The 15,104-nt window shown below is 35.7% G+C and overlaps 1 protein-coding gene across 9 annotated transcripts in view; it reads right to left on the bottom strand.

Moving 5' to 3' along the window:
• GAS2 (growth arrest specific 2) overlaps positions 1-15,104 on the bottom strand; it is a 133,579-nt gene that overhangs the window by 58,261 nt on the left and 60,214 nt on the right. For all 9 annotated transcript variants that reach the window (XM_088791698.1, XM_019742614.3, XM_019742609.3 and 6 more), the window contains exons 5-6: positions 12,830-12,893; positions 4,497-4,635 (exon numbers count right to left, since the gene is read on the bottom strand). In XM_088791698.1, coding sequence (XP_088647824.1) covers positions 4,497-4,635; positions 12,830-12,893 — 203 coding nt within the window. The remainder of the gene's footprint in view (positions 1-4,496; positions 4,636-12,829; positions 12,894-15,104) is intronic.

Below are 15,104 nucleotides of genomic sequence, written 5' to 3'. Positions count from 1 at the left end.
ACTATAAGAGACTTCGCTGGCCAAATAATTTGGAAAATTTCAGGTTAAACAAGATCTTATTATGGAACTCACTAGTGCCTTGGTGCACCAAGGTGCTTTGCCAAACTCTAGGTGGGGACTATAGTAAGCTATATTTCTCAAACTAACCTACGCATGGAATTCTTTTCCCCCTGGGGCATCTGGTGGTGTTAGTGTGTGATTAAACATTCTTTGAGAAATGCTGGTTTAAAGACTTTTAGGACATAGTATTCTAGCTGGCAATGGTACAGAAATATCCACTTTGCACATTTCCTACATTCAATTAAAATCCCTTAACTAAACAGACTGTTATGTTCCCAAACTCTGGTGAACTTTAAAGGGTGTTTAAAGCTCTTGTGAGATCCTTCATTGTTTCCAGTTGAGAGAACAGAACTTGGAGTAGGGAGAACAGCCAGAAGGATAATCTTGCCGTTTTAAAGAGAGTATCTATCTCATTCTACTTCTTCTGAATTGGCGTATTGGTAAAACTTTTCCAAAATCCCTTTCATAGTGGTTTCACCACGCTCTCCATCCTGTCTTTTTTTCTCTTCCTCAGGGATGAGGGGTGGCCACATACGAGACAAGCTGGTGAAGAAAGGCAACCATTCTAGCTACTTCTCCCTGGTTCATGTAAATGGTTTCAAGTGGCAACATACCCCTCTGCAAAGCCATGGCAGAGTTGAGAAGTGCATGCATTTAAAGAGCACATGGCCACTGCAGATAAATAGAACAAGGAAGAAGCTTTATTAACCTTTATTACCCACATGGGTAATTTATTCAACAAGCATGACACTAAAAGACACAGATTAATGAAACATGACCCGTTTTCATTGAGAACAAGGACAGCACCTAGAGAATAATGAGCATTTATCCCAATAAGGTAAGCCCCATTAGATATATAAAAATACTTGGGCATTAAGGACAAATTTGTTAATTTTACCTAGGGTGGGAGACGCCGGGAAAGCTTTATATCAGAGACCACACAACCTGAACCTCAAAAGAGGAAAAAGTGTTTACAAGTATATTTAACAGATGAGTAGGCAGAAGTATGGTGAGGAAAGCAAGTGGGTATAAGTGTCCTTAGGAATTTGGGATTAGTAGGCATGTTTACAGTGAGAGGATGAGTCTAGAGGGAAATAAACTGGAAAAGGCAAAATGGGTCAGAACATTTATGTGACATATAAATGAATTTGGGCTTTGCCTTGGATGTTATAGGGAACCCCTATATAATTTTCATCGAACCTGAGTTGTGTTTAGGTTGATGGTTCTGGTAACAATGTTTATGGGGAAGAATTTCAAGAACGCATTGGTCAACAGTGTCGAACGCCAGAAAGTGACCTCATTAATTTGAGGACAAAAAAAAAAAAAAGCGTTTATTCAGTAATTCATTCATTAGGAGGTTAAGGGAGATGCTGATTTGAACTTTGATTATAACGTATTAAAGAAAGTGACTAGAGGTAACGGCTGAGAGGAGGAGGATTAAAATCCAGTGGGTTGCCTGGAAGAAACATGTTTATGAAAGAAAGGTTAAAGGAACACCTTACTCTAAAGCAGAGGTGTCCAAACTGTGGCCCGCGGGCCAACTGCAGCCCGCAATCCATTTTTAATTGGCCCGCAGCAAATTCCAAAAATATATTTAGTTTACTTAAATAAATCAGGTGAGGTAATACATACTTCACCTCGAGTGAGTGGCCTGGCTGTTTGTGTATTTTACCACATATGGCCCTTGGTAAAAAACGTTGGAAAAAGTTTGGAAACCCCTGCTCTAAAGTAAGTCTAATCAAAAAAAGTATAATTGAGGGAGAAGAAAAATTGTTATCAATATTTAAATAATGCATGATTATCTACTATCAATGCAATGCATCAATTTCCTTATAAAATAAGAACGAAATACTATGATAAGCAAGTCATGTGTCTAATCCTTCAAAACAGTTCTGTGATTCAAAAATCATTTTAGGTAATATTGAAATGCCCTTGCCTATCCTTTAATTTCCTGAGTGGATTGAATAAAAGAAAACTAAACTAAACTGGCAATGGCTAACCTACCTTGATGGGCTAAGTTTAAATTTGCCGCCCTTAGCAGAAATGGGAATTCTCAATCTGTTATATTTCTGCTCATCAAAGTCTGCAGTTAAAGTTACTAGGATGTAGTCACACAACAGCCTAGCCGACTGTCCCCCCATGTCTTTCCTTAAGGAAAGAAGAGCCTGTAAGACTGGCTTTTTAAAAACTTTGCTTATCTCTATGTTTTACACCTCATGTCTCTCTGTCTGGTCCCCAAAAGATGGTTTGCAGCCAAAGACGGGTAAGATATCTCAAGGGAGATACAACCTAAGCCAGGCAAAACCGAGTGGGGACCCCCAATGAGCTGCCTTAGAAAAATATGGGAAGAGGCCTTGCCTCCCCTTCCCCCTGCCTGGGAAAAGCCACTGCTGTCTCTGGCTTTCCTCAAAGGAGATCGGTAGCCAATGACGGGTAATGATCAGTAAGCGTTTTTACAACCTAAGACAGGAGTCGATCGCTTTGATGATTGATATCCAATGACGGGTAAGTAAAAATGTCTGTACTGACCACCTAAGCCAGACACGATCTCAAAAATATAAAATAAAAAAGGGGGAGATGTGGGGAGCCATGGTTGCAGTTAACTTTAAAGCCTTAATGGCTCGGTTTATACTTAACCTATTTCCTCCCCCTGAAGCAATTGTCTCTGCCTGCATCTGGAGAGTGCTTGCATGCTGCTCAGGAATGTGGTGGGAGTGGCCAGTTCCCAGAACAGAAGGCTGATGCCTATCAGGGCTATTGATAAGATAATTACATTTGGGAGTTTCAGTAAATTTTGTGTCTCCTGTGTTAAAGTTAAAGATTCACTGTTAACTAGGTAATGCATTTTTGTACTTGTTAAACTGCACGTCCACAGAAGGTATAAATTCTGGGGACAGAATAAACTCAGCGTCTCCAGGAACACTGGGGTCCGCGATCGCCATCATCAAAGTGTGAGTGCCTTCTTTCATTCCCACTCCCCTTGTCAGGAACCGTTCGACTCGTGGCGGCTGGCCCGCTACACTAGAGTGTCACATGGAGGAAAGCAAAGATGGGGAAATCTCTCTCTCTGCATAATATAGTATCAATCAACCACTGTCCCAGCTTTTTCAGCTCAGACCCTGGCAAAGGAAATGCTCAGTTATGGATGGACCTGCCTTCCTTTTCAGTTCCATCTATTCCACATAATGTGCATTATGGTTGGTGCTAATTTTGAAGGACTCGCGCATGTATGTGAGGCATACTTCACTCTAACATCTCTGGTGTTAGACTAAATAATGTTACTATTTTCCGTAAAATGAATAAGCATTTTTTACATTCATACTCAAAATGTATGTGCTGGGTGGTAAATGCATATACATACTCAAACACACTTCTTATAACCAAGAACTACTTAACAAAAAACAGAGGTAGACAGAGAGTTTTAATTCATCCTGTTTGCTGTTTCACCCAGAACCTATTTTCTGTGATGGTGACGGTATAATGAAAATATTTCCGAATCTGCCAAAGACTGTGACTCAAGGACTCAGAAGAAGGAGGATGAGGACCTCAGAGTTGAACAAAATTGGGTTGGAATCAAAGCTCTTCTCCTTAGCAAGTGATTCAACTTCTAAGTTTCAATTTCCCCTGTAAGAAACCTGCCTTACAGACACCAAGAACACTTGAAAAACAAAGCAAAATAAGTCGGACAGAAAAAGTCGAGAACCATATGATTTCACTGATATGTGGGATATAAAACTGAAAACAGCAAAGGAACAAGACAAACAAATGAAGAAACAAAAACTCATAGACACAGACAATAGTTTAGTGGTTACCAGAGGGTAAGCGGAAAGAGGGGTGGTAGATGTGGGTCAAATATATAGTGATGAAAGGATAACTGACTCTAAGTGGTGAACACACAATGTCATATATAGATGATGTATTAGAATTGTACACCTGGAACCTATGTAACTTTACTAATCATTGTCACCCCAATAAACTTCAATTTTAAAAAAATGAAAGAAAAACAATGCTAGATCGAGGCCCATAGCAGACAGTCAGTAAAGGGCAGTTATCTTCTCTGTGGTATGCTTGCTTTCACTTCTTTAACAATCTTTAAGATCTCATACCTCAGGCTTCTTATCTATGAAATGAAGAACCATAAACCAATGACAACACGGCTTAAGTGTTTTCAAAGTCAATTTTCAAGAAGTTGATTTATTAGCCTAAATTTTTAAATGTTACTCAGCAGAATTAAGTGGCATATAATTTTAAATGACTGGCTCAGTTTTGAATCTCAAAGTGAACTGTAGGACTACAGATTTTTTCATAGGATTTTAAAATGAATTTCAATGAAATTGAAATAGGCAAAGGTTAGATTGATGGAAGATTGTACAGGATGAGTTTTGAAATTCAAAGAAGACTAAGTGTTGGTAGGAAGTCTGGCCAATTTTACTTACTGCATCATCCAGTAAGTTTCCTGTACTCTTTTTTCCAGAAGACTTTGATGAGGAAGGTGAAGGAGAAGGGGCAGAAAGTGTTTCTTCTTGTTCAATCTCTTTTTCCAATTTTATCAAAGCAGGAGGCTCCACACCATACCTTTAAAAAGACATCGGATCAATATACATGCATGACTTATAATGATACACTTACCATATGTTACATTTGATTATGAACACTACAAGAGCAAACTGATGACCTTTTAAAACAACATTAATTTTTCTTGGCATGAAATGGAAAGTCCTTAAAGGTATCCTTTGAAGCAGGGGAAAACATATCTGCTGTGTGTGTATGTGTACATATATGTACAGATACATAACACATAACGTACTAAGATTAAATAAAAATAATACATGTAATATGTTAATGAAGCAATAAGATGAATAACCACATAAAATTTAGCCTTCAATTTTCATATTTACTAGCTAATGATAGTAGTGTTGTAATTGAACTCCTATTCTGAACACAAGCTTGTTAAAGATGGAAATAAATTCATCCAGAGTCAAGTTTGAAAAGAACTCCCCCAAAATAACCATTCTTAAATGATTTAACAGAGAAAAAATTCACTGTTAATTGTATATTTCCTATGGGCCCAGAAACAATGGACTACGGGTTATACAGGTTCTCTCTTAAGAAAAAATATAATGAAAGCATGCATAGTGTTACTGGGAAAGAAATGAACAGAAAATAAAGAGAAACAATTTTGAATAACAACATGGTTAAAAACTGCGTGTTATAAATTGTAAATACCATAGAAGTTCAAAGAAGAGAGATAGTTCTTATCAGCATTCTCATCTACCAGAATCATTTTTCTTAGGCTATCCTTAATATTGGATTGATTTCTTAGGTGCACGTCAATTGTACCCACGTGGAGGAGGCCAAAGATATTCCAGAATTTAAGAGCTGACAGGACCTTTGGAATCATATAGTTATACATTTTCATTTGTACAGATAAGAATACAGATCCAGAGAAGAAACAGAACTAGCAAGGAGCTGGACAAAGATTCAAATCTAGGTTTTCTGACTTCAGGGCTGAGGCCATTTTTGTCTGACATTTTAATCAGGTGATCACGTTAGGAGAGGGGGAAAAAGTCACTTGGAGATTAAAAAACAGGGTACGGATAATCTACAAAGTAATCTGTAGGTTAAGTAATAAATATATTGACAATCTGTCTAGTATTTTGGAGTGAATAGTACATTAAAACCGTATTAAATGTAAAAACTTAGATTACTGTCCTGTTCTAATAGCTTGTTATCTTAACTGACATCATTACACGTTCATCAGTAACTTCTGGGGGGAAGCAATTTCCCCACTCTTGATGTTTTGTTCTTGTCTAGGGTGCTCAATTGGTTTAATTTCTGGTGCCTCTCTTTCATTATGCACTCATCTCCAACAAGATAAAGGGATTTATCCAAATCAGTAAAACTGAGAATAAACTGAGCATGTTTGATTTAGTTTACTCTTCTTCTAGGAAAGAAACTGCCTACACTTTCTCCATAGGAACCCCCGACCCTGATTCATCTTTGCTTGCAATTAGGTAATTGGCCTAATGCTGGAGTTCAGTGAAAGACAATAAGCATGTCCATCAACTTGGACCTTATCAGTAATAAAGATGGTATTGATGTTCCATCTGCCACTCTTTTATTTCTAAGTTTTTTTCAGAATGTAGATGGTAAGGAAGGATGTTAATGTCAGGTGACCTCTGAGAGCTGAAAAACATAGAATTCAGTACAAAACAGTTTAAGCTGGCACAACTCAATTGAACAATTGCTGTTTTGAAAACTGTCTCCACTGAATGATGTTTAGTTACATAAATCATTGGCTAAAGGATCTAGGCACCATTTGTCGTATTTCTAACCTTTTATACAGACTAGCCATATACCGGGACATTTGTGGAAACATGTGCTAGACTGCAAATTCTGTACCAGTAGAGACCACTGTCTGACTCACAGCATCCCCAGCATAGATCCTGGAACACAATAGGTACTCAACAGTTACTGTCTGAATAAAAAAACAAAACCCTGTATTCTCACATAACAATGATTTTGGGTTCCAAACATGTATTTGGTTTGATTGTTTGGGTCTTTAAATGCAATATCACTTGAATAAAACATGCCAATATTAAATGTACATAAATGCTTTACCCAAAAAATGTTCTTTTAGAAGAGTTTAAACCCTATCTAAAACTAAAATATATATATATATATATATTTTATATATTAAAATATATAATATATATATATATATATATTTTAGTTTTATATATATATTTTTTTTGTTCTTACTTTCTAGTTCTCCCTTATTACACTGTACTCAACCCTCATGAATGTTGACATGTGCCTACAACACTCACATAGAGATCTGTGTGTCATTTCACCTGCCCCCCCGCCCCGAGGTAGACTTGAAATGTGTTATTAACCTACTCTTTAAATGTAGCAAATCACTTCACCTCTAGGAGTCTGTTTGCCATCAGGAAAGTAAAGATGGACATGACCTTTCCTAGAATTCTGATGTAGCAGTGGAGGGAAGAAGGAGGAAGAATATTAGATTATCTACTGCTATTAAACACCTTCACTGTATCTGGTATATCGGGGCACCTTGACAAACATCATTTCTCAGCCTCAGTTTTATTTCAGTATAAAATGGAAATTATAATTCCTGTGTTTTAATATTGTTAGAAGGCATTAAAACAGTATCCATTGCATGCCCAGTAAAGTGTCTGACATGTGGCACAACCTCTGAGATTGCTGCTGGTAAGTGATGTATCAAAGGCTGCACAATCAGGAAGGCGCAGCAGTTTTGCCAAAGTTTTTATTTTTTTAAATATATTATACCCCCAAATGCAAGAATGTAATAGCCTCATAATTAAGATGCAAAGTAGTATTATTACATGTTTATATTATTACTATTGTTTGTATTCTTTACAAAAAGAACTTACTGTAGGTTTTCTTTACATTTGAGTTTTCCACAATTACGGAATAGCAGAAATATCTCAGTGCTGGAGTAGGGCAGAACAAGTTATAAATTCAGCTTTGCGACTAACTCACTGGATGAACTTCGGCAGGCAACCCTTTCTGAATTTCTCTAGACTTCTTTGAATTCTTAGTTCCATCAAGGTATAAAATTTTATGTCTAATGTTCTTAAGAGAATAACATGAACGGCCGTGGAGCCAGAGGAATTTAACACACTAGAAGTCACAGCCAATTAAAAGTCAATCCTCAGTGAAAATATCATATTCAAAAGTATAAAGTAGGTCAACTGGAAAATATGATTTCATTTGTAATTGCAGGTGGATTCATGCCACCTTTCAGGAACAGGTTGCATAATCTTTTTTTTCCTTTCTTTCTTTCTTTCTTTCTTTCTTTCTTTCTTTCTTTCTTTCTTTCTTTCTTTCTTTCTTTTCTCTCTTTTTTCACAATGTGAAAAAAGAAATTTGTTATTAGAGTAACAGCAGGCTCCAATGCAATGTCTTATACAAAGTAGACTAAGTATGAATGAAGTTGGTAACAAAGTCACACATGGAAAACCTTGCCCTGGAGATTTTTCTCTATCTGGGAATGCTGAAAATTAGCTGTGCCATTGAACACAGAACATCAACACTAAGCCCCAAATCTCTGCTTATATTGGCTTTTGAATACTTCAAGCTGCCTAAGGTATAGTCAGCCAGTCCCGAAATGCACACTTAAATACGATTCATTGGCTTCCTGTCTGTCTGGAGATGTCAACAGGCTGTAAATCATGAAATTCCCGTTGGGTTGGGGACCCACACCTGCAAGCCAACTTAGTCACCAAATAGGTCTTTTTCCTGCTCTCCAAAAGGCCGCTTCATTCTGGTTTCTATGATTAACTCTATACCACTTCACATTTCTATTTTGTCTATGAGGTTTTCTCAAATTTATACTGTTTCCACTCCTTTCTAACTACAAGTTTTAGAGCTTTGGGGGAAAGAGGGCAGCTGTAGCTCTCAAACTGAAAAAGGCTCTAACTAGCAAAAAAGGTTGAAGCCACTAAAACCAAATCCCCACATCTGTGTATCTCAGTGATAAGAGAGTAGGGTGAATACTGAAAGGGCAATACATTTTTTTTTTAATCTCATTTAAAAAGTTGCAAAGGGCTGGGGAAGGGTTTTATGGTTAACTACTTTTATGATGAGATTCTAGAAATGGACATTTCATTTTTCTGGCATGTCACATGACTTTTGAGTTTGGTTTAGATGACATAATTGAGTCCCAAACTGAATGAGAACATCTACTTAAACTATTTAGTAGACGACAGTTTTCAAACAAAAGACATCTGGGCTGATTTTACTAGAGTTAAAGGGACACATTTTAGAAACTCCCTCTTTTAAAGGCATGTAACAGATAGTTTATAAATTCCTGCAAGATAGTTTTTACCCCATTTTGATTATGTTTTAAAGTAATTTAAAGATAGAGTTAGATTTAGAAAGAAATTTCACTCATGTTAAAACATATGACATGCTTAATAGTCAGAGTCAAGTGCTTTAAATAGGATAAATTAATTAATAAGCCTTGTATAAGAATATTTTTTTTTAAGTAACATTTCATTGGGCCATGGATTCAAATGGGAGACTAACAAAACTATTTAAAGTATATTTCTTTTGCATGGTCATACATGTTCAAAATCAAGGAAGTATTCAATAATAAATACATAAAAAGCTCCACTACGATGCCGATTATTGACAAAAACCCTCAACCAAAATATCGAAAGATTTTTAGTTTCATCATAAAGCTAATCTTAATTCCGTAGTCTGTAAAAATGTTGAATTCATAGTAACTTTTTTTTTAGCAATGAATATCAAAGCACTGTCGTTAAAAAGATCTGTGAGGTTTTGTTGGCCTGCTTTTGCTGAGTGTTTTACTTTTCAGAAGGAAAACATGCATATTTCACTCAGAAACTGACATGGTTTCTGAAATATTAAAGGAGGGATTTCATTCTCCAGTGATGATAGCTCAATTTAGTTGAAAATAAAAGGAAGTGTTACCCATGAGAACAAACATAAGTGGTCTCATTCTCCCATCTCAGAACTCAGAGAAGCCCACAGCTCTCAAAGGAGCTTCACTGAGTGTTTCCAGGCAAGAGAATGGCAAGACTCAGATACATTTTTCGAATCACATCCGAAGTGATGGTGATGCTTTTAAGATGACATGTATGTAATTTGAGAAAGAAATGTTTAAAATCAAATATAAAAAGTATCATGTATCAGTGATTTAAAAAAACTCACAAGGGTGTATTAGGAACCTTTGTTATGGTCAAAACTCATCTGTTGTGTGTACAAATTAATGTTACAATTCTCGAGAGCTCTCTCAAAGTCACTTTTAGTTTTGGCTTAAGTTGTCTTAATTTACATAGTCCTCCATGGAGGAGTGGGGAGAGGAGGAAACACAAAATAAGGATCTAGATATAGGTTTAATATATATAAAAATATAGGAGTAAAATGAGATCAGGGGATGAATTTCCCATTTTTCCTTTAACTAATATGCTTCAACATAGGGCTAAGGTAGTGAGATTTGTGTTTACTGGGTTCCTGTTTGTAAAGCACAATTGAACTTCCATTAAAATAAGAAATCTTCAAATGTATACAGAGAGAAACTTCAATATATATTTATACTTAAAATGTTCACTCTCCAATTGGTATTCAACTGTTTAACCTTATGTTGCACACAACAGAACACCCTGAATAATCTCTTAGCATATTTTCTCTTTATCATTGTTAAGTGTGCAATACTGACACCACTCAAGTAGGTGAAGAAAATAAAAGCAAAATTTACAAATTAAGTATTGTAATGTAAGGGTTATCTTAACCCTTAGATAACTCCTTTATGAAATTAGTAAATTTCTTTGTAAACTTATGTCAGCTCACCTGGTGGGTCATAAGTGTGGTCAGAAATCGAGTAACCCATCCTTATTACAAACGATGATGATGATGATGATAATAAATGGCAGGAGGAAACTTTTGGAGGTAATAGATATATTTATGGCATAGATTGTGGTGATGGTTTCACAGATGTATGCTGATCTCCAAAAAGTTGTATACATTAAATATGTACAGCTTTTTGTAGGTCAATCATACCTCAATAAAGTGGTTTTTAAAAAATGGAGCAACACAGAATATCAATTTTAAAATATTTGGGGAAAAAAACAAAACACAAAAAATGTAAAACTCTTCATATGATGATTTGCCTTGAAATTGACCAAGCCATTCTGCTTCCCTTTCATTAACCAAGATTTCATTTGCTTTATATACTATGGCAAGGGGCAATTTATACCATGTGTAGAGCTGGAGGAAAGGTGATTTCTAAAGGGATTTTTGTCATGGGGTACCATGCCTTCTCCTTTGATGACTCCGTCATAGTTAAAATGTTTAGGCCAGCAGGATTCTAATCAGAGGGTTCAGGTAACAAGAAGTATAATTATAAAAAAAAAAAAATAAATCCAGAAAACAGGCAAATAATGTAAACTAAACAAGGGGAAAATGCTAATTCCCAGCTAATTTTGCAGATAGTACAACTCCCCTTTACCTCTATGTCACAACTTTCAGAATATGATGCTTATTTGATTCATTTCATTAGTATATTAAAACAACAATATGAAATCTGGCATTTTAGGATATTCTGACAGTATAATCAAAACAAACAACTAAACAAAAAGTTCTCTGCCTAATCTGTTAAGTAGGAACTCTAGACCACCCGTGTTTCTTTTACTCTAGCATTTCAGTGGCAACAACTCAGTTATTGAAATTTTACATCACGTGTTCTCCTTCCCCTCTGTAGTGCTAACTTTCCCTTTCTTAGAGCAGATCTGCTGAGTCCTTGGGATTCCTTTGACTCAAAGCTGTTTGTCCTGTAGGCCAGAAACCCCAAGACTGGTGGAGGAATGGCTTGGCAGAGTTCTGGAAGCAACAGGTACCTTTGTCTTCCTTCCTCACAGAACACAAGAAGGTGACAGCATGGAAAGGGAGTGGAGTCCTACAGCCAGACAGACACTGAAAGCTTGAACTATACATGAGTAGTAGAGACCTGAGTGGACTGAAGACAAGGGGACCCTCTCCAGAGATCTACACACAATATCTGGGAACAGTGTGGGAGAGAGCATAGGGAAACCTGGAAATGTCTCAAATTGTTTTTTTCACTCCTTATTGAGTGGAGCCTCAGTCATATTTAATTTAAACATTTTTTTTTTAATTAAAGCAATCTTTCTGGCACCCAATTATTGTGGTAAAGTAAAATGCATACCTGAGGTACAATTTGTTAAGATTTTGTTGACTATGATGTTTTAAAGAACTTGGGGTTACTTCTTCTGATTACAAGTTAATTTTTCATTGGTTCAAATAAAAGTTTATTGTCAGAAAGTTTTTTACTCATTGCTATAATTTGCTATAACATGTACATCTTGTGTTTTATTTTCCTTGATTTTCTTTATACATTTCTTTTTGAGAATTTGTACCCAGAGCTAGCTTTCACTTTATTTTATCGGTTCATCTGATCTTAACTTGAAAAGTGTACCCAAATGTGGATGAGAAAACATTTTCTAATTCTGAATTTTAATTTTGCATCAAGACTTCAAAGATTTAGTTCTTCATTTCTAATTTTCTGGGCATCATAGAACTGTCAGAAGCCCTGTTTGATGGTTTGCAAGATAATCAACATGAAATAAAGTCAGTTTAGCTAATAAAGTCCTTTCCTCTGCTTAATTAACTATAATTATGATTTCTATAATTACTTTTTTTAAGAGGACAAAGATTTCAAGGATGTCTCTACGTAAGAAGAAAAATATTTTATGTCTTTCTCTAATCGAAAGATGGAGAATAATTTAAAACCTATCCCCTCACTCAGAATTAGAAACTATAAAAGCTGAGAGATGCCATGTGGAATGGGGGAAAATGAGAAAAAAGGAAAAAAAGAAGAGACTGAACATTAATGAAGAGGAAGAGAGGGGATGGAGGAGTAAGGAAAGTAATGGGAATAGACTTTCCAATAAGGAAAGAGTAATTGTCACAAAGAACTTTATATATAAGATCCTCCCCCATGTTGCAAGAAAGACTTGGAGGGTGCTTGGACATAGTGGCTGTGACAAAGAGATCAAGATGTTAAGAATATTGGTGGCATTTTAGTTCGCACAACTACTCTTGAGATGTTGGTACTGATCATACTTGAAAGAATAGGTTCTGAACACCCAGGTTAAACATCAGAAATAAAAAGTCAGCACGCTTCTCAGATGCTTGGATGCTGAGATGGTCCACATCTTGACATAGCGGCAGTAGTTTGACCTACCTGGCTGCAATCCGGCCAAGCTCTAGCAAACAGAGACACACTTCTCTGGGTTGCTTGTGGAGGACTGAAAGACAAGACAGAGGGGGACACCTTTACAATAGAAGGGATTGGAAGGCCGCTTGATGCTGAACAGGCTTGTCATCGACCCCTCATTCCTCCTGCTCCCAGTAAATGAGCTAGTCTTCAGTGGGACATTCACAAAATCCATCCTACCCTGCAGTAGACTTCACTCTACTTAAGTCTTAAAGTAGCTTTCAAAATTCTTTGCCCAACCCCTCTTCCAAAAACCACAAGTTTCAGGAAACCTTAACCTGTGTAAATCTCACCTGAGATTATTTTCTTCAGTTAGTTAATTTTAGCAAGTCAATATTGGATGAATATGTGGCTATAATTATAATATAAATCGTTGATAAATATTTAAAAACATACCAACACAGAAGACTATGGAGCAAAGACTGACCTTTCTTAAATCCTGGGTCTACCTTCACTAGTGACTTTAGCAGAAACAATGCAATGAATAAGAATAAAAATTATATACCACACTGCTTTGTTATCCTCTAAACAATGATGTTGAGACCCTGAAACTGAATGCCCTCTCCTAATCAAATCTGATTAAATGATAATTTGGAAAGAAATACTTTTGACTGGATTGTGTAATATGTACCCATATATAACATCAGCCAGCTTTGCCCATAAAAATGAGCAAATTAGATGTTATTTGCATTGATATTTCTATTCTAATATAATTACTTAATAAATCTGCTTTACAACTTGTCTTTGACACATTCAGTTATGTTGATAAATCATAGTTGTATTTGTTAAACCTACCAGAAGAAGAGCATGTACTGCTTATACTGCTGTCTTTTTAACCCAAGATTAGAGAAATTTTTAAATATTATTTTATACAACATCTAATAAAGACAATAGGCCTTACACTGAGCATGGTTATTACACAGACGCAATTAATATCCTGATAAAGGAAAATACTATCTTACTGACAAACTTTAATTCTTAAACATATAATTTTCTAATTCAATTTCCCAGTATTATTTCATTCCTTTAATTTAAATATCTAATTCAATTCTCTACATAAATTATGGTAGTGGCAATATTTGGTCCATGGACACAAGAATGGAATTTGTTGGGAGTGTATGGTGATTAGAAAAATACTCTTACTTAGATTGTACAAATATATGATTTCACTTGGCTTTAAACGAACAAATTTTTATCTCGTTATAAGATGCCACCTTTGAAGCTTTTAAATAAATTCTAATGCCATCAACAATCTGCATTAAAACAGAATTGATTATGGGATTTCTGAACTACAGAATATTTCCAATCTCTGTAATTAAAAGTTTAGTTTCAGCTGACCCTTACCGAATTATCACAAAACCCTAACTGGGAAGGCCTAAAATTCCTTTTAATTAAAGCGGTCTAAAACAAAAATATTTAATACCTCCAATACCAAAATGCTCCACTACTTGGCTGTGGCTAGAGTGATGCAAGCTTCACAACATTTGATATAGTAAATCAACTTCAGTGCAATGTAACGTCTGGACTGTAATATCACACAGACATCACTTTCAGAGAACAAGAACAAACATCACAAAACAGAAGAAAACAAATGAAAATTAATATTCTTGTCTAGATAATTAATTTCTTTTGATTCAGAATTTTTTTTTCCCCTGTCTTGGATACCAAATAGGAGTTTTAATTGGGCAAAACAATACATAAAAGCTGAGTAGGCAAAAAATGTTAAGGCCCTGTTCATACCTTCATCTTCAGTGACAGAAAGCTGGCTAACGCACTAGAAGCTTTAAATACAATCCCATGCATTTCTTGATGAAAAAAACAGTGTCAAAATATGAAAATTTTTGAACTGATGAAATTGTCAGTGTGCAGTCAATAACCAACTATAAAAAATAATACCTGACCCAACTATAATGATTGCTTAGCCAATTTACTATACATAGATTGAGAACTATATAAGTATTAGAAGTATACAAACAATTTTATGGAAAATAAAAGTCATTCTGAAGAAAAACAATAATGTGGTAATATATGAAAGACAATATGATATCCGGGATGCATCACTATTGCGTATATTGTGTATTTCTTTGCTTCCGCTACTGAGCTGTCAATTGAAAACAGATGTACTACGGATGCATCAGGAATTGAATTTGGCGAACTGGAAGTAATTGCCTTATTCTCCATTTTATATCCATAACAGAATCAGCTTACAAAATTTAAGACAAAAAACTTCTTCCTCAGCATT

This window comes from Rhinolophus sinicus, chromosome 14, assembly GCF_057876585.1.
Source record: "Rhinolophus sinicus isolate RSI-liver-muscle chromosome 14, RSI-T2T, whole genome shotgun sequence".
Taxonomy (NCBI): Eukaryota; Metazoa; Chordata; class Mammalia; order Chiroptera; family Rhinolophidae; genus Rhinolophus; species Rhinolophus sinicus.
The sequence above is the reverse complement of the archived record's forward strand: the minus strand, read 5'-3'. Positions and strand labels throughout refer to the sequence as shown.